This window comes from Mytilus edulis, chromosome 2, assembly GCF_963676685.1.
Source record: "Mytilus edulis chromosome 2, xbMytEdul2.2, whole genome shotgun sequence".
NCBI classification, from domain to species: domain Eukaryota; kingdom Metazoa; phylum Mollusca; class Bivalvia; order Mytilida; family Mytilidae; genus Mytilus; species Mytilus edulis.
In genome coordinates, this window is record NC_092345.1 from 97,345,994 (window position 1) to 97,366,363 (window position 20,370).

The window sequence follows — 20,370 nt, forward strand, 5'->3', positions numbered from 1 at the left end:
AGATATTAAGATATTGATTTCTTATTATTAATTGCAATACACATTCTAATCAAGGTGAAACAACAGTAGGCGTACCCACAACACCTCCAATGCCACCAACACCAAGTATTACTCAACAGTCAACGACCATGCCAGTGACATCACAGCCAAGTACTACTCTAGGTACAACCACTGTTGGTACATCACAGGCAACACCTACTCCAGGTACAACAACCACTGTCGGTACATCACAGCCAACACCTACTCAAGGTACTACAACAGCTGTCGGAACATCACAGCCAACACCTGCTCCAGGTACTACAACCACTGTTGGTACATCACAGGCAACACCTACTCCAGGTACCACACAACAGTCTACAACCACTGTCGGAACATCACAGGTAACACCTACTCCAGGTACAACACAACAGCCAACAACCACTGTCGGTACATCAGAGCCAACACCTACACCAGGTACAACAACAACTGTCGTTACATCACAGCCAACACCTACTCCAGGTACAACAACCACTGTTGGTACATCACAGCCAACACCTACTCCAGGTACAACAACAACTGTAGGTACATCACAGACAACACCTACTCCAGGTACAACAACCTCTGTAGGTACATCACAGCCAACACCTACTCCAGGTACAACATCAACTGTCGTTACATCACAGCCAACACCTACTCCAGGTACAACAACCACTGTTGGTACATCACAGCCAACACCTACTCCAGGTACAACAACAACTGTAGGTACATCACAGACAACACCTACTCCAGGTACTAGAACCACTGTCGGAACAACACCTACTCAAGGTACAACAACCTCTGTCGGTACATCACAGCCAACACCTACTCCAGGTACTACACAACAGCCTACAACCACTGTCGGTACATCACAGGTGACATCTACTTCAGGTACTACACAACAGCCTACAACCACTGTCGGTACATCACAACCAACACCTACTCCTGGTACCACACAACAGCCTACAACCACTGTCGGTACATCAGAGCCAACACCTACTCCAGGTACTACAACCACTGTCGGTACACCACAGGCAACACCTACTCAAGGTACCACACAACAGTCTACAACCCCTGTCGGTACATCAGAGCCAACACCTACTCCAGGTGGTACAACCACTGTCGGTACATCACAGGCAACAACTACTCCAGGTACTACAACCACTGTCGGTACACCCCAGGCAACACCTACTCCAGGTACCACACAACAGTCTACAACCACTGTCGGTACATCACAGGTAACACCTACACCAGGTACTACAACAACTGTCGTAACATCACAGCCAACACCTACTCCCGGTACTACAACCACTGTCGGTACATCACAGCCAACACCTACTCAAGGTACAACAACATCTGTCGGTACATCACAGCCAACACCTACTCCAGGTACTACAACCACTGTCGGTACAACACATACTCAAGGTACAACAACCTCTGTCGGAACTTCACAGCCAACACCTACTCCAAGTACTACAACCACTGTCGGTACATCACAGCCAACACCTACTCCAGGTACCCCAACCACTGTCGGTACATCACAGCCAACACCTACTCCAGGTACTTCAACCACTGTCGGTACAACACCTACTCCAGGTACAACAACATATGTAGGTACTTCACAGCCAACACCTACTCCAGGTACTACAACCACTGTCGGTACAACACCTACTCAAGGTACGACAACCTCTGTCGGTATATCACAGCCAACACCTACTCCAGGTACTACACAACAGCCTACAACCACTCTCGGTACATCACAGGTAACACCTACTCCAGGTACTACACAACAGCCTACAACCAATGTCGGTACATCACAACCAACACCTACTCCAGGTACCACACAACAGCCTACAACCACTGTTGGTACATCAGAACCAACACCTACTCCAGGTACTACAACCACTGTCGGTACACCACAGGCAACACCTACTCCAGGTACCACACAACAGTCTACATCCACTGTCGGTACATCACAGGTAACACCTACTCCAGGTACTACAACAACTGTCGTAACATCACAGTCAACACCTACTCCAGGTACTTCAACCACTGTCGGTACATCACAGCCAACACCTACTCCAGGTACTACAACAACTGTCGGTACATCACAGCCAACACCTACTCCAGGTACAACAACCTCTGTCGGTACATCACAGCCAACACCTACTCCAGGTACTACAACCACTGTCGGTACAACACAGGTAACACCTACTCCAGGTACCACACAACAGTCTACAACAACTGTCGGTACATCACAGTCAACACCTACTCCAGGTACTACAACCACTGTCGGTACATCACAGCCAACACCTACTCCAGGTACTACAACAACTGTCGGTACATCACAGCCAACACCTACTCCAGGTACTACAACAACTGTCGGTACATCACAGCCAACACCTACTCCAGGTACTACACAACAGTCTCCAACCACTGCAGCAACACAGAAAACAACTGCTGTTAGTACAACTTCTGGAACAGGCCAAACAAATGTTGGAACTACAACTGTAGGCACTATGTCAACTGGTAATTATTTTACACTTGCTAATTTGTCCTTCTAAATTTGTTTTATGATTAATTTGACATACGATCATCAATACTAATCAATAGTGATCAAACAAACCAAAACATCACGATAAAACATGTATGAAGATACAAAATTATCATTTAGTTATCATTAAACATGGTGTTAACGTCATCGAAATGTAGAAATACAATAATGATTATAAATATGAAAAATAACATGTTTTATAAATATGCAGTGGTTCAACAGAAAAAACTTAGTTGTCCTATCGTCAATTAAAAGCTATAAGATATTAAAATATTGATTTCTTATTATTGACTGCAATACACATTCTAATCAAGGTGAAACAACAGTAGGCGTACCCACAACACCTCCAATGCCACCAACAACAAGTATTACTCAACAGTCAACGACCATGTCAGTGTCATCTCAGCTAACTACTACTCTAGGTACAACCACTGTTGGTACATCACAGGCAACACCTACTCCAGGTACAACAACCACTGTCGGTACATCACAGCCAACACCTTCTGAAGGTACTACAACAATTGTCGGTACATCACAGCCAACACCTGCTCCAGGTACTACAACCACTGTTGGTACATCACAGCCAACACCTACTCCAGGTACAACAACTGTCAGTACATCACAGGCAACACCTACTCTAGGTACTACAACCACTGTCGGTACATCACAGGCAACACCTACTCTAGGTACAACAACTGTCGGTACATCACAGCCAACACCTACTCCAGGTACTACCACTGTTGGTACATCACAGCCAACACCTACTCCAGGTACAACAACTGTCAGTACATCACAGGCAACACCTACTCCAGGTACTACAACCACTGTCGGTACGTCACAGGCAACACCTACTCTAGGTACAACCACTGTCGGTACATCACAAGCAACACCTACTCTAGGTACAACAACTGTCGGTACATCACAGCCAACACCTACTCCAGGTACTACCACTGTTGGTACATCACAGCCAACACCTACTCCAGGTACAACCACTGTTGGTACATCACAGCCAACACCTACTCCAGGTACAACAACTGTCGGTACATCCCAGGCAACACCTACTCCAGGTACAACAACCATTGTTACTACACCACAGGCTACACCTACTCCAGGTACTACAACCACTGTCGGTACATCACAGGCAACACCTACTCTAGGTACAACAACTGTAGGTACATCACAGCCAACACCTACTCCAGGTACTACCACTGTTGGTACATCACAGCCAACACCTACTCCAGGTACAACCACTGTTGGTACATCACAGCCAACACCTACTCCAGGTACAACAACTGTCGGTACATCACAGGCAACACCTACTCCAGGTACAACAACCATTGTTACTACACCACAGGCTACACCTACTCCAGGTACTACAACCACTGTCGGTACATCACAGGCAACACCTACTCTAGGTACAACAACTGTAGGTACATCACAGCCAACACCTACTCCAGGTACTACCACTGTTGGTACATCACAGCCAACACCTACTCCAGGTACAACCACGGTTGGTACATCACAGCCAACACCTACTCCAGGTACAACAACTGCCGGTACATCACAGGCAACACCTACTCTAGGTACAACAACCATTGTTACTACATCACAGGCTACACCTGCTCCAGGTACTACAACCACTGTTGGTACATCACAGCCAACACCTACTCTAGGTACAACCACTGTCGGTACATCACAGGCAACACTTACTCTAGGTACAACAACTGTAGGTACATCACAGCCAACACCTACTCCAGGTACTACCACTGTTGGTACATCACAGCCAACACCTACTCCAGGTACAACCACGGTTGGTACATCACAGCCAACACCTACTCCAGGGACAACAACTGTCGGTACATCACAGGCAACACCTACTCTAGGTACAACAACCATTGTTACTACATCACAGGCTACACCTGCTCCAGGTACTACAACCACTGTTGGTACATCACAGGCAACACCTACTCCAGGTACCATATAACAACCTACCACAACTATACATGATATAAAACTTAATTACCATTATTTTTTATCACCAAAATATAATCAAAATAATATTTTCATAAGAATTCTCAAATTATCTCACGACTTTATCATATAGTATACAACATAATAGAAAAATGATAAGAAGGACTTGAAACAGAATAAAACATTGTAGTTTTCTATCAAAAAGGTTGTTAATTGTCTTTGTTACTCATAATAAGATGCAATTCTTTGTTTTTACAGTAACGACAAGTACGAGCTCTGTTTCTACTAGTGTACCGTCTGAAACAACAGCACCTGTATCAACACCAACGGGTAATACACTAATTTGTGTCAATCAAACGATGTTCTTTATCCACGTACCTTAGTTAATGGTTAATCTTGTATAATTATTAAGACATTTCAATTATGGTTTCGATATAATATTCAATTGAAATTATTTTTTACATTTTGCCAGTTCTGACATTCAAATGGTCATATGTTTTCTACTACTATAAAATAAATGTGATATGACATTTGTTTTGCTTTTTTGTATCATTCTTCAAAACGGTAATAAAGCATTTGGACGTTGTTTTTAATATAAAAAAAAGATAAAAACATCAATAAATTATTTATCTGAAAATATTTTATCTTATAACCTAATAATGGGAAGCTACGTAAGAGCAGAGAAACAATAAAACGATGAATTATGTGTAAAATATGTTTGATTTAAGAATTCCTATGTCTATGCACAATTGAGGCGGTTGTTTTGTTTTATTTACATATTTTAAAATAGTCTTCAATCACATAGGTTGTAATTCAAAAAAAAAAGTAAATCATTGTCAGTTTTAAGTTTACAATTCATAAATATCTAACATCTACCTTAATTTTTCAGTAACTGTACCAAGTACTACAACAACACCAATAGGTAAGTGCATTTTAATAGTGAATAATTACAGTAAATTTTCCTAAACTTAAATTATTAATGTGTTAAATCAATAACAAGTGTCATTAAGATAGAAAATATACACCATAACAACACTGATATCATATATGACACAATGCGTTTGATGGGCACAGTGTTATGTTCATTTCACAAATCGTAATAAAAATATTGGATTAGAAGACATCATAGGATAACAGAAAAAAACAAATCTACTACAAACAACATTAAACCGCTTCGACTATAACACAAAACTCCTCCGGATTAAATAGCAGACAAACAATCAAAACAAAAACACATTCAGGAGTGAAGTGAAGTGAAATGGTATCAAAAATACAAATCTGTTTTTATTTCATTTGAATCAAAAATTGTATTCCTTAATAGATGTATAACATACTCCCTACTGTTGAGATTTTACTTGTTTGTCATTTAGGAGTATGTGAAAATCCTAAAACTTTCAAGTATGAAAACAGAGATGACAAAGATCTTGAAATCAAAACCACTAATGAGAAAGTTGGCCAGGAATCAGTGAATGCATTTGAAGGATCATCAAGTAGCTGGACTCCAACTACTGGCGGTAGTAGTATAGAATATGTCGTAAATGGTAGAAATAATCCCGTTGAATTTGTCGATATTGTGGTGAAACTCCAAAATATTGAGAGGATTACAGTGGAATTACTTGACTCAGAAGGAAAGGTTATTAGCAACAAAACAGTAAGTTTGTTTTCGTTAATTTGGAACTACTTTCTAAAATTAAGTATATTTGGTATTAATAATGGTAAGCTGACAAGTGATTATTGCTGACCAAATAACAATGATATTTTATCTTTTATTTAAAATGATTTGAGAAGTCTTTTAACTGTCCTTACTTTACAATGAAATTGGAAGAAAATGTAAGATTTATCAAACTAAAAATTTTTGTCGCGTACATACATGCATTTTTAAAATTAAAAGTAAAGGTATTTAATTTTCATATGTTACAAACGTACATACATGCAAGTCTAATTTACATGATACATGAATGATTTCAATTTGTAGGAAACATACCAAACGAAAGAAGTGCCAGAAACCTTCACATTGAATTTCAATATGGAAGATGCAGACTCTATGCGCATCAATGTAACACCGATGGAAAACATTGTATCTACACCAAGCGTCTCAGATGTAAAATTCAGAGTCTGTTATGTACCAAGTACAAGTAAGTCTAATATAAATATAGGTCAATTTAAGAAAAAAAATCTCAAAAATAAGATAACAGCAGCAATCAGTAGTTTGAACATATCCTTCCTTAATAATCGAAATATTTAGAGTTTTTTTATATATCAGATAATTGTATTTTGAAGTGAGATTTAGGAAAACACAGAGCTTACAAAAATAACTTTTACGCATCCGATCTCTAGAAAGATGTACCGGGTTTTATTTGACTTTTATGAAATAAACATGATAATAGACTTCTAAGATATTGTATACATTATCGTGACATTAGATTTAAAAGACACGTTTCAAATATAATAGTTTTTAAAAATGCAAGTTATCATTGACCTAAGCATATAGTACAGATATTTTACACAGTTCATGTTATATGATATTGAAATCACTTCAAGGATGATAATTAAAACAACCAAAAAAGAAGGGAAATTATACACAAAACATTTTACCCTTGTATCAGTATGGTAATCAAAATTTTCTATTGATAAATGTACATAAAATTCCGTCAAGTATTTACATTAATATACATAGTATAAATGTTGAAAAAATCATGTTAAATGTAAATTATTGAATTAATTAACTTAAAGAAAAATGTCTCTCTATTTCAGTGACCAGTGCAGCTTCAACAACTACAGGTCAGTTTTGAATTGCATGTTTTATTAATTCATGCTCAGAATATAATGGAACAAATTTTGTTTTTCTTCATGAAAGTAAAATAATCTTTGTTTGTTTTATTTATGTGATTGACAAAATAGTAAGAAATTGAAAATAAAATTTGTTATGAAGACTAGCAATGAAAGAAAGTGACATCAATAAATGAACTTAATCAAAATTGTCTAAAATAATGGAAACATTCTACTATTATATATCAAAACTACGGAAGGTCAAAAGATCAGAAAATTAATACTCGAATACATGGTCATGATACTTGCCTGTACTCGAGTGTTCGGATAAACTTTAGCGTCAAGAACAATTTTTCCTGGGATATGGTATTTTGTTTTGTTTCCTTTCATAAACCTTATTACAATATGATGACAACGCTTGGCATTTTAACTAAAGACATTCATGCAGTTGCATAAATCAAACTGTATGATTACAAAATATAACTTAATCCTTAATCTAATAATTTGTTTATTATGGTATCTCTTCTATTTATCTGAACAAAAAGTGATACATAAACTGGTCTTCTTCTTGTTTTCTGCTGCTTGTATTGCTTATATCAATAATTTACTACAGCAGCATAATACATAAACGTCATCAGTGTCTGAGTAGAAAGTTGATGAACCAGGGTTATGTCAAAGAACGTCTCGTCCTTTTTTTTTAAAAAGTTCATCGGAAGGTACCAAGACCTTGTTGATAAATATTCCGTATCAACTGTTGTTTATCATCTTAACAACGTGTTTTATAGTTCTTTCATTTGTCTTTGTTCTATTATTAATATTACTTTTACTTTTGAATGGTTTTATGTGATATTCGTTTGACGTGGCTCGGTACTTATACATCTCGTCAATGTGTTTGTATTGGCTTTCATTTTTTGTGGTTTGTTTTGTATATGCGACTTTTTGTATTTTCCTTTGTTCTTATAACGTGACTCTGTACTGTAAAAGATCCCGTCAGTATGATATTGTTCTATTATATGTCATTATGATAAATTTCTATTATGAATTACTATATACATTGAACCACAAACGTCAAAATCATTCAATCGCGTAGTGGAATTAACTATTTGTGGATTCTTATAAATTCTATATATAACTTTTGGACTAGTTTAAATCTCGGTCTATTTCTGAAATTTATTCTTACATACTTTTGATTTTTTAACCCTGTATGGTAACATTGCCTATGTAAATTTTAAAATCGTTTGTATGCACATTGAACGAAAAATTTATGTGACGTATACAATTTTCTGACGTCAGACACTCAAATCAATGAATGTGTTCGTAGATAGTAGATGTTTTTGTGTTCTGTTACATTGTTCCTTTTAAAATTGTTATACGATGATGACTGATGTACCCCTATTTTGACTATTGTATTCATTGTGTCTGTTTATTTAACGCATCAATGTAAATATAACGGAATTTGATGAGACTGTCATTAAAGTGAGAGGGTAAGCGCTATAAAACGAGGATTCCACCATTTTCTACATTTGAAAATGCCTGTACCAAGTCAGAAATATGACAGTTCTTGTCCATTCGTTTTTGATACGTTTTGTTATTTGATTTTGCCATGTGATTATGGACTTTCCGAATTGATTTTCCTCTAAGTTCAGTATTTTTGTGATTTTACATGACCGAGTTTATGTATTTTTACAATGTTATTTTCTCCATGTATGATCGAAAAGAAACGTTATTTCCACAACTTTAATGTTACAAAAAAGAAAACCATAAATGAATTATATAGTGATATTATGTCGAATTATTATTTATGATAATTAGCAAAAACAACAGTGACTACTGCCACTACTACTGCTACTGCAACCACTCCACCTCCACCTGCTCCACCAGTCACAACAACATCACAGTCAACACCTACTGTAGGAACCACACAACAACCAACAACCACTGTCGGTACATCACAACCAACACCAACTCCAGGTACCACAACCACTGTCGGAACAGCACAGCCAACACCTACTCCAGGTTCTACAACCACTGTCGGTACATCACAGGCTACACCTACGTCAGGTACAACAACTGTCGGTACAACACAGGTAACACCTACTTCAGGTACTACACAACAGCCTACAACATCTGTCGGTACATCACAACCAACACCAACTCCAGGTACTACACAACAGCCTACAACCACTGTCGGTACATCACAGCCAACAGCTACTCCAGGTACTACAACCACTGTCGGTACATCACAGCCAACACCTACTCAAGGTACAACAACCTCTGTCGGTACATCACAGCCAACACCTACTGCAAGTACTACAACCACTGTCGGTACATCACAGCCAACACCTACTCCAGGTACTACAACAACTGTCAGTACATCACAGCCAACACCTACTCCAGGTACTACAACAACTGTCAGTACATCACAGCCAACACCTACTCCAGGTCCTACACAACAGTCTACAACCACTGTCGGTACATCACAGCCAACACCTACTCCAGGTACTACAACAACTGTCAGTACATCACAGCCAACACCTACTCCAGGTACTACAGAACAGACTACAACCACTGCAGCAACACAGAAAACAACTGCTGTTAGTACAACTTCTGGAACAGGGCAAACTAATGTTGGGACTACAACTGTAGGCACAATGTCAACTGGTAATTATTCCACACTTGCTAATTTGTCCTATTTAATTTGTACTATGATTAATTGGCAATAAGATCATCAATACTAATCAATATTGATCAAACAAACCAAAACATCACGATAAAACATGTATGAAGATACAAAATTATCATTTAGTTATCATTTAACATGGTGTTAACGTCATCGAAATGATGAAATACAATAATTACTATAAATATGAAAAATAACATGTTTTATGAATATGCAGCAGTTCAACAGGCAAAACTTAGTTGTCCTATCTTCAATTAAAAGCTATAAGATTTAAGATATTGATTTCTTATCATTAATTGCAATACACATTCTAATCAAGGTGAAACAACAGTAGCCGTACCCACAACACCTCCAATGCCACCAACACCAAGTATTACTCAACAGTCAACGACCATGCCAGTGACATCACAGCCAAGTACTACTCTAGGTACAACCACTGTTGGTACATCCCAGGCAACACCTACTCCAGGTACAACAACCACTGTCGGTACATCACAGCCAACACCTACTCAAGGTACTACAGCAACTGTCGGTACATCACAGCCAACACCTGCTCCAGGTACTACAACCACTGTTGGTACATCACAGGCAACACCTACTCCAGGTACAACAACAACTGTCGTTACATCACATCCAACACCTACTCAAGGTACTACAACAACTGTTGGTACATCACAGCCAACACCTACTCCAGGTACTACAACCACTGTCGGTACAACACCTACTCAAGGTACAACAACCACTGTAGGTACATCACAGCCAACACCTACTCCAGGTACTACAACTTCTGTAGGTACATCACAGCAAACACCTACTCCAGGTACTACAACAACTGTCGGTACATCACAGACAACACCTTCTCCAGGTACAACAACCTCTGTAGGTACATCACAGCCAACACCTACTCCAGGTACTACTACCACTGTTGGTACAACACCTACTCAAGGTACAACAACCTCTGTCGGTACATCACAGCCAACACCTACTCCAGGTACTACAACCACTGTCGGTACAACACCTACTCAAGGAACTACAACCACAATTGGTACATCAGAACCAACACCTACTCCAGGTACAACAACCTCTGTAGGTACATCACAGCCAACACCTACTCCAGGTACTACAACCACTGTCGGTACAACACCTACTCAAGGTACAACAACCTCTGTCGGTACATCACAGCCAACACCTACTCAAGGTACTACAACAACTGTCGGTACATCACAGCCAACACCTACTCCAAGTACTACAACCACTGTAGGTACATCACAAGAAACACCTACTCCAGAAACTACAACCACTGTCGGTACATCACAGCCAACACCTACTCCAGGTACTACACAACAGTCTACAACCACTGCAGCAACACAGAAAACGACTGCTGTTGGTACAACGTCTGGAACAGGGCAAACTAATGTTGGGACTACAACTGTTGGCACAATGTCAACTGGTAATTATTTTACACTTGCTATTTTGTCTTACTAAATTTGTACTATGATTAATTGGACATACGATCATCAATACTAATCAATATTGATCGAACAAACCAAAAAATCACGATAAAACATGTATGAAGATACCAAATTATCATTAAATTTTTTCTGTTTTCAAAGTTCAAAACTTTATTAACATGGTGTTAACATCATTGATATGATGAAATACAATAATGATTATAGATATGAAAAATAACATATTTTATGAATATGCAGTAGTTCATTGAACAACAGGCAAAACTTAGTTGTCTTATCGTCAATTAAAAGCTATAAGATATTGATTTCTTATTATTAATTGCAATACACATTCCAATCAAGGTGAAACAACAGCAGCCGTACCCACAACACCTCCAATGCCACCAACACCAAGTATTATTACTCAACAGTCAACGACCATGGCGGTTTCATCACAACCAACTACTACTCCAGGTACAACCACTGTAGGTACATCACAGGCAACACCTACTCCAAGTACTACAACCACTACTGTCGGTACATCACAGCCAACACCTACTCCAGGTACTACAACAACTGTCGGTACATCACAGCCAACACCAACTCCAGGTACTACAACCATTGTCGGTACATCACAGCCAACACCTTCTCAAGGTACTACAACAATTGTCGGTACATCACAGCCAACACCTACTCCAGGTACTACAACCACTGTTGGTACATCACAGCCAACACCTACTCCAGGTACTACAACCACTGTCGGTACAACACAGCCAACACCTTCTCCAGGTACAACAACCTCTGTAGGTACATCACAGCCTACACCTACTCCAGGTACTACAACCAATATCAGTACAACACCTACTCAAGGTACAACAACCTCTGTCGGTACATCACAGCCAACACCTACTCCAGGTTCTACAACCACTGTCGGTACAACACCTACTCAAGGAACTACAACCACTGTTGGTACATCACAACCTACACCTACTCCAGGTACAACAACCTCTGTAGGTACATCACAGCCAACACCTACTCCAGGTACAACAACCACTGTAGGTACATCACAGCCAACACCTACTCCAGGTACAACAACCACTGTCGGTACAACACCTACTCCAGGTACAACCACTGTCGGTACATCACAGGCAACACCTACTCCAGGTACTACAACCACTGTCGGTACATCACAGGCAACACCTTCTCCAGGTACCAAACATCAGTCAACAACATTTTTTTGTTTAAATTCCAAAAATATTACCTGAATTACTGCAGAATTTAAGGTTTTCAATTGACAAAAAAGCGAATACATGCTGACTATATCGAAAAGATTGTCTTATTTAAATCTGTCTACATTTTATCTTTTTTGTAAATTCAAGAATACTAAAATAAATTCAAGAATACTAAAGTAAATTCAAGAATACTAAAGTAAATTCAAGAATACTTAAGTAAATTCAAGAATTCTAAAACATATGAAAGCCATTGTATATCCAATATAATTATGCAATTGTCAGTTTGTTTTTGTAGTACATGCCAGTATTATTGAAAGTGAATGTTTGTGTGCAAATAAAAGTGGCATTTGCTTTTTTTATCGACTACTATACTTCTTAAATACTCACATATCAAGTTTTACTGAACAAATTTAAAACAGTTAATCAAACTAAAAGATAACAACGAATTTCATCAGTTGTGAATAATTGGCAAACCCTCCTTCCCCCGACTTATTAATAAAAATAGTATTTACTCTATTTAAAAATATTATATCTCTTTTGCGAGTATATCAATTATTTCGTCTCATTATGTTTTTCTTTTTTCTTTTCAGTTACTACCCCAAGCACTGTTGCAACACCTTCAGGTATAAATATTTGTTTATATTGGTCCTTATATTATATTTCAATTTTCACTAGAAACAAAAATCATTTGAAAACGTAAATAAAATATCTGTCATAATTGTTCTCTTTAATACCCTTTTTCATAGATATATAATTTATATATGTTGACGATTTTTGCGTATAGGTCTGTCGATTATAGAAGTTAAATACCACTTAAGAGAAAAAAAGTCGATAGGAAATTCGTATTTTCCCTGTTAATGTACCAAAATGAACAAATAAAGTTGTGTTTATGAAATGTGTTTGTGTAAATTTTAAAATATTATCTGAACTACTGCAGAATAAAACATTTTTGATTGAAAAAATAGAGAATGCATTCCGACATCAAGATAAAATGTCGAATTCAGAATGTATGTCGATATGCAGATAAAACGCCGGAAATAAACGACTTAAAGGTATCGACTTGTATAAATCTTACCAGTATTAAAATATTGTAATAAATTTGAGAAGTATTTAAATTTGGAATTCAATATTTTAATATAATGAAACATGGGAAACATTTTATAATAAGAAACATCTGCAATTACACGTCAGTATGGTTGTTCTAGCATTATTTTTTTTCTTCTTTTATCTCAACAACGAGTTATTAGCTAGTATACAATCCTCAAAATACGTTTTAACAAAGAACCCAACATATTGTTGTTTATTTTTCAGTAACAACAGCAGTCACAACAACTGCACCAGCAGGTAACTTACTTACATACATGCATAAAGTTAAATCATGTTAACAATTATGATTTTTACTTTAGCGTTGAGATAAATACAGAATTAATTCCAATTACTTGTACAAATAATGCCATAGTAGTTTACCAATGGGCTTATCTCGTAAATCCGTCGATAATAAAAAATATTAATTATTTTTCTCTAGAGCTTATGTTATTTCTTTTGATTTGAAATTCGATAAATGTGTAATTATCTATATTTCACATTGTTTTCTCAATTATATCTGTGCATTTGACTTTCTGAGTACATGAATAATTTAAAAAAAAAAAGTTTTTTAATTATGTCTGACTTGTTTTCTTGCCAGATTGTGAATGTTGTCCTACAAATACAAACTTTTTCCTTGTGACTTTTCAATTTACCGATCTCTCGTTTGTAAATTGTCTAGAACTTTCAATGTTTGGTCGATCAATGGCATTAATCATTATATTTTGGCTTGTTATTTCAGAGATTTGTGAAAATCCAACTGATATTGACTTCAGCAAACAGGACAGTAAAGACCTTGAAATCATAACTACTAATAACAAGCCAGGAGAGGAGGCGACAAACTCTCTCACAGGATCCTCAAAATCATGGACACCAAGTACAGGTGGAAGCGGAATTGAATACATAATAAATGGACGAAATAACACGGTCGAATTTGTGGATGGTTCTTTTGAAACTGTAAACATCGCAGAGATAACCATATCCTTACTCGATGAAAATAAGAATGTTATTACCAGCGAAACAGTAAGTGTTGTATAGGTCACTATCATAAACCATATTTACCTTGATTCTACTTGGCAGGTTTATATGGCATACTACTGTATCGAGACACGACTAATACATGTATATGATGGTCCTAGTTATTTTGCCAAATATAACTGAAAAGAATCAAATTTTGTCACATATTGTCATACCACGTCTTTCAAAATATTTATATATAGTAAAAGTTTTGCTCATTGTTGAGGCCCAAATAGTGACCTGATATTGTTCACATCTTAATATAATTGACAAACAAGTCAGAATATTTTTTTTATTTATGGAACTTTTGGAAAGCCCTGTTCTTTATCAAAACTCTTTTGTTTTGTTTTGAATAGTGTTTCATGCAACATAATTGTTCAATTTTACATTAAATTTTGTTTTTGTAGAAATCTTACACAACAAAGGAAATGAAAAATACATTTACATTGAATTTCAACATGAAAGAGGCAGATTCTTTACAGTTGACTGTCAAACCAATGTCCAGTGTAACCACAACGCCAGGACTATCAAACGTTAAACTCCGAGTCTGTTATACATCAGGTATGTTCATTACTGTAATATATCTAAATACCTCTGCCATTTTAAATGCAGTCAAGTGTAACCTTTTGTAGCTGGAGATTGATTTTGAACTTTCAGCAGATTGAATTTCAAGCTGTTGGAACACAAACGGTGTTACCGCCTTTACCATATTTGTTCTTTTTCATGAAATTTCTGGATAAATTATTTGACGTCATTTCTGAACTAATGAATGATTTATGGCACAATGTTTCAATCGTTATTAATACATTTACATTATACTTTCTTTTACTGTTATGAGTACTTTTAGAATATGGAATTGTCATCAATCTTGACATTTGTGTTATACCTTCTCATATTAAGTATGACTATTACTCGTATTCTTAGATTAAAAACAAACATTGAATGATAGCTTTAGGCTATAACATCCTTGATTACTTCTAAAAATTAATTGTCAGTGCAATTAACAAAATGTTGCTTTGTAATGATATCTTTCAATAATACGCATTTAAATACTGGTATATCTTTCTGCTTACAAAAGTAAATTAAGTTGAAAGTATGTTTTTCTACTTCTCCGTACTATCAAGTTACGATACTTATTATATATTTTATATTTTTTTATATATTTCTCAATTTCAGTGACAAGCACTGCATTTACTACTACTCAAACGACAACTACTGGTAAGTTTTTCTTGTTATGAAACATGTAATTTTCCATTTAAAGATTGCTCTACCTGTTGATCGCCTCGATTAGATCTAACAATATATACTCGTTAATTATTTTGATGCCTTATATTTATTCAGGTGAGAAAGTAATGTATACAATGATTTAAAAGCAAAGGGTCCCAGATAGATTTTATTTGACTTAGAGTAAACTGTTTTTCTTGCAAATCTTTATTTACGGTAATGGTCCTTTAGAAACTATAAAAATCTGAAAAATTGAAATTCAACCACAATAATTATAACAAAGAAACACTATTTATTTTTCATGTTTTCTCTGCTTGTTGATTTACCGCATTGAAGGCTTTTTCGTTGTACTAAGTGATACGATTGTGAACACAATCAAATTTAGCTTTTTCAAAATTAATCTAGTAGGCTAAATGGTATACTTCATATGATTATTTTTGAAAGTAGAAAGATGTTAGGTCCCAAATGGTTGAAAACGTTACGGAATATCATGACATCGAAACTTGTTGACAGTCAGTTTGTTGGTTTTCTTCTCCAATACAATAATATGAGTGCATTTAGCTGGTAAATATACTTTCAGAAGTGACAGGTACATCACGTGTTGCAACTCTAATTTCTACCACTGAGAAAACACCAACAGTTACAACGACATCTATTCCAACTGAAACTACAACAGCCCAGGGTTCATCTACGATTAGTCCTCAAGTTACTTCTACGTCACTAACAATGACACCACTCACTACTGGATCAACAGGTAACCTCATTTTATTTATTTAATCAAAAGAACATTGTCACAAGTTACAAGCATTTGTTCCATTGGATGATGTAACCAAAATTTAATTTTGTAAGATTTTATGGACCTTTTCATATTTTTTTAATTTATCTTGCAGTTCTGTAATTATTGTTATGCTTTTTTTTATACCACAATCTTGGGGTAGGTGATTGGAACTTATCTTTATACAACATTGATATATACTGCGGTGTTTAATTTTGTATAACGTTAACGACACTATCTATATTTTTTTTCAGTTACCACAACAGTAACAGTCACCTTATCAACAACAGTTCCAGGTTCGTACTAAAATTTAAAAAATTAATAATATAATAATAAAAGAGAAGAATTGCAACTTATATCCTTTACATATATATTATGTCTACTTAAACTAAACTTAATATTTAATTAAAAACATTGTTTTTCTTTACAAAATCATAGAATAAATAGGGTATCATGTTTGGATATTAGCTGTACTCTATAACATTTCTGTGATTTGTTTTTAGATCAATGTATATTTACCAAAGAAATCTTCCAAGAAAAATTTGGATATGACACAACTCAAAATATAGGTTACATAGAGAAAGATGGAAAACCAGGTTTTACATCAACATCAGAAGGAGTTAACATTGGTGATATCTTACAAATTGGTACAGTTGTTACTGCTCCCGGATGCACTAATTGGTAGGTCAATATATTCTCACATTTATGATTAAGTCCGTATTGTTTCACAAACTAAACACTCACAGATACTGAAAAAATGTACCTAACATAAAACCATACTCACTAGACGTATATATCAACAACAAACACGAACTAGGATGAACAAAAATAAAAAAGAATTGAGCAATTCAAAGTATCTAGTTATCTAAAAGTAATGCTTAAGTGAAGAAGATTTGAAATAGATATGATTGATTATAGTATATTAACTATTGTAAATGCTTTCTTTTTACAAACATACAAAAGACTGTTTTTGAAAAGTCCTTCCATGATGAAAAAAAACCCAATAGATCAATATGCTTTGTAATTATGTTCTTTCACTATATCAATCAGTTGTTGACATTGTTTTCTTTTGGATGCATTTTGCAATGCAGGTCATTAAGGCGTTAGGTTGTTATTACAGTAACAGAAAGCTTCAAATTGGATTGCGTTTTGTTGTGGGTTTTTTTTCCACATTAGTACCTGTACAAAAGGTAGATAGATTGAATTCTTTTTTCTTTTCTATTTGTTAACTTAAGTACCTGTACAAAAGGTGGATAAACTGAATTAATTTTTCTTCTTTCTTTTTACTTTAGTACCTGTACAGAAGGTGGATATATTGAATGTGTAACAGGATCATGTCAATGTAAGTTTTATTGCTAATGAATAATGTTAATATTATATTAGTGCTTTACTTCAAAATCGTCTTCAATAATACAACCATCAACTTCATTTATGAAAATCCTTTTAATTTATAATATTATTTCCTTATTCATTTTCAAGTTAGTAAGTCTTTCAATAAGGTATGCTAAAATTTGATTTAATTAAAAATGACATGATAATATTTTCTTCAGATTGCGAATATAGTGATTGGTCTGAATGGACAGAGTGTTCTAAACCATGTGACAATGGTGGAAAGTCTAGGAATAGAACTGCTATAACTATTCGTCCTGAATGTAACAACCTGACAGAAATAGTGGATTGTAACACTCATCTTTGTCCCTTTACAAGTAAGGTTTTTAAAGTCCTTATTCTTAATTGTATAGGTATAGAATAGTTTATAAAAAAAATATTTGTACGGTTACAAAAAATGACATTTTCAGTATGTTTGTAGTTTATTATCTATGAGGTCCAAGATAATACTCAAAAGTGATTTGGTAAATAATTCATATGTATATACATATATAGAACAAAAACCACAAGACTTGTTTATCAAGATTAATATGAAGATTAATATTCAAGCTGTCTACACGTTAATAATAAATATATCATAATATTGTCAACTCTTTCAGCAACAACACCATATTGTGAAACTTGGAGCGACTGGTCCGACTGTAGCAGTCAAAACTGTGAACAAGGACAAAGAACAAGACAGAGGAAATGTCCAGACGTAAAGACAGAGGATGAGCCATGTATAGGAGAAAATGTCAATTGTAAGCAAACAAAACATCTTAATTTTTCTTTAAAGGAAATGAAAGATATATTTGTGTAATTTCTGAATACTTATGTACACAAAAGGATATTGTTAGGAAGAGTGATTTCATAACGTTAGAGAGATTTCTTCTCTATCCAAATGTTTTGACACTGTTTCCTTTTCGTAGAAAAAAACAAATAACATTTATAGAAATCTTAGTTTTATTTTATTTTGTAATTGAGTTCTAATTATTATTTTATTTTGTAATTGAGTTCTAATTATTACAGTATTTATTACTCCCAATGTCTAAATTGCCAATTTTCTCAACCAAAGAGGAACACAAATTCGTAAATTGATGAATGTTATATAAAAAAAAAATCTTCTTTTTCAGGCACTACCTCAGCATGTGTACCGCCACTTGTAATGAAGGAATGTGTTAAACAATGTCCCGGAACATGCAAAGCACTAAGAATGGATACCTGCATAGAACCAGATGATTGTGAACCTGGCTGTGGATGCCCTGCTGGAGAAGTAATGGATGACAATGCAAACTGTGTCAAAGAAGAAGAATGTCCATGTTATTATATCAATGGTGTTATAATCCATGAAAACTTTACTGTTCCAAAGGATGGCAGTCCATGTGAAGAATGGTAATATAAACAATTTTAAAAATTTGTTTTTGAATAAAATCAAAATGAATTAAATCCATGGGCTAGCACAACCTGTTGTATTACTGTTGTATGATAAATTCGACATTTAGATTTGTCTTTTTTAACTTAGATAATTCTTAACATTAAAAAATCTGTTCTTGGAGTTTGACTGTGTAATCTTGAAATTTCTCCAAGACTATTATTGCAAATAAACCAAGTTATGTTCTACAGAAAATGTAAGATCATCATTGCTTTGAATATTTGTTTTTATTTAGCATACATTGTCAAATTAATTTCAATTTTTTCAGCAAATGTTCCATGGGAAGTATTACATGTTATCCCAAACAAGATTGTAAGTACTAATCTATAGGATATATGTTCAACTTTATTGAATTGAATTGAATTCTGTTTGCTATCAAACAAATGAATAATGCATTTGCTAGTATATTCATTTTTAGAAAGGGGTCTTGATCAAAAGATTATTAGAAACCAGAAAAAAAACTCAGAGAAGGACACTTGTTTCCCTTTTTTGTATATAGTTATACGTAAGCTCATTCAATATATTTATGAACTGTTTTTGCTATAATTCATCAATGAAATCCTTCAGCACTTAAAACAATAGAATATGTTTGAATGGGAAATATTCTCTTTTAATTCGAATATGACGAAACTCTTATCTCGGCAGGGATGCATTGGTTTCTTTTTATTTTGATACAATTGAGAAAAACACACCTTAATCACACCTTCAATATGATTTATCAAATACCATTTTAAATTAAAATATGTCATATAAATTTGATCTATGTCAGATTCATACTGCATTTAGAAAATAAGGCTGTGTA

At 35.3% G+C, this 20,370-nt stretch overlaps 1 protein-coding gene across 1 annotated transcript in view; it reads left to right on the forward strand.

Moving 5' to 3' along the window:
• LOC139513593 (mucin-3B-like) overlaps positions 1-20,370 on the forward strand; it is a 282,396-nt gene that overhangs the window by 254,573 nt on the left and 7,453 nt on the right. The window contains exons 324-346 of the mRNA XM_071302236.1: positions 55-2,544; positions 2,884-4,542; positions 4,799-4,870; positions 5,430-5,462; positions 5,911-6,191; positions 6,516-6,675; positions 7,295-7,321; positions 9,122-9,970; positions 10,309-11,439; positions 11,801-12,646; positions 13,260-13,292; positions 13,981-14,013; positions 14,495-14,775; positions 15,177-15,330; positions 15,946-15,987; positions 16,574-16,747; positions 17,023-17,064; positions 17,272-17,449; positions 18,061-18,110; positions 18,319-18,474; positions 18,757-18,897; positions 19,270-19,528; positions 19,837-19,880. Coding sequence (XP_071158337.1) covers positions 55-2,544; positions 2,884-4,542; positions 4,799-4,870; positions 5,430-5,462; positions 5,911-6,191; positions 6,516-6,675; positions 7,295-7,321; positions 9,122-9,970; positions 10,309-11,439; positions 11,801-12,646; positions 13,260-13,292; positions 13,981-14,013; positions 14,495-14,775; positions 15,177-15,330; positions 15,946-15,987; positions 16,574-16,747; positions 17,023-17,064; positions 17,272-17,449; positions 18,061-18,110; positions 18,319-18,474; positions 18,757-18,897; positions 19,270-19,528; positions 19,837-19,880 — 9,135 coding nt within the window. The remainder of the gene's footprint in view (positions 1-54; positions 2,545-2,883; positions 4,543-4,798; positions 4,871-5,429; positions 5,463-5,910; positions 6,192-6,515; positions 6,676-7,294; positions 7,322-9,121; positions 9,971-10,308; positions 11,440-11,800; positions 12,647-13,259; positions 13,293-13,980; positions 14,014-14,494; positions 14,776-15,176; positions 15,331-15,945; positions 15,988-16,573; positions 16,748-17,022; positions 17,065-17,271; positions 17,450-18,060; positions 18,111-18,318; positions 18,475-18,756; positions 18,898-19,269; positions 19,529-19,836; positions 19,881-20,370) is intronic.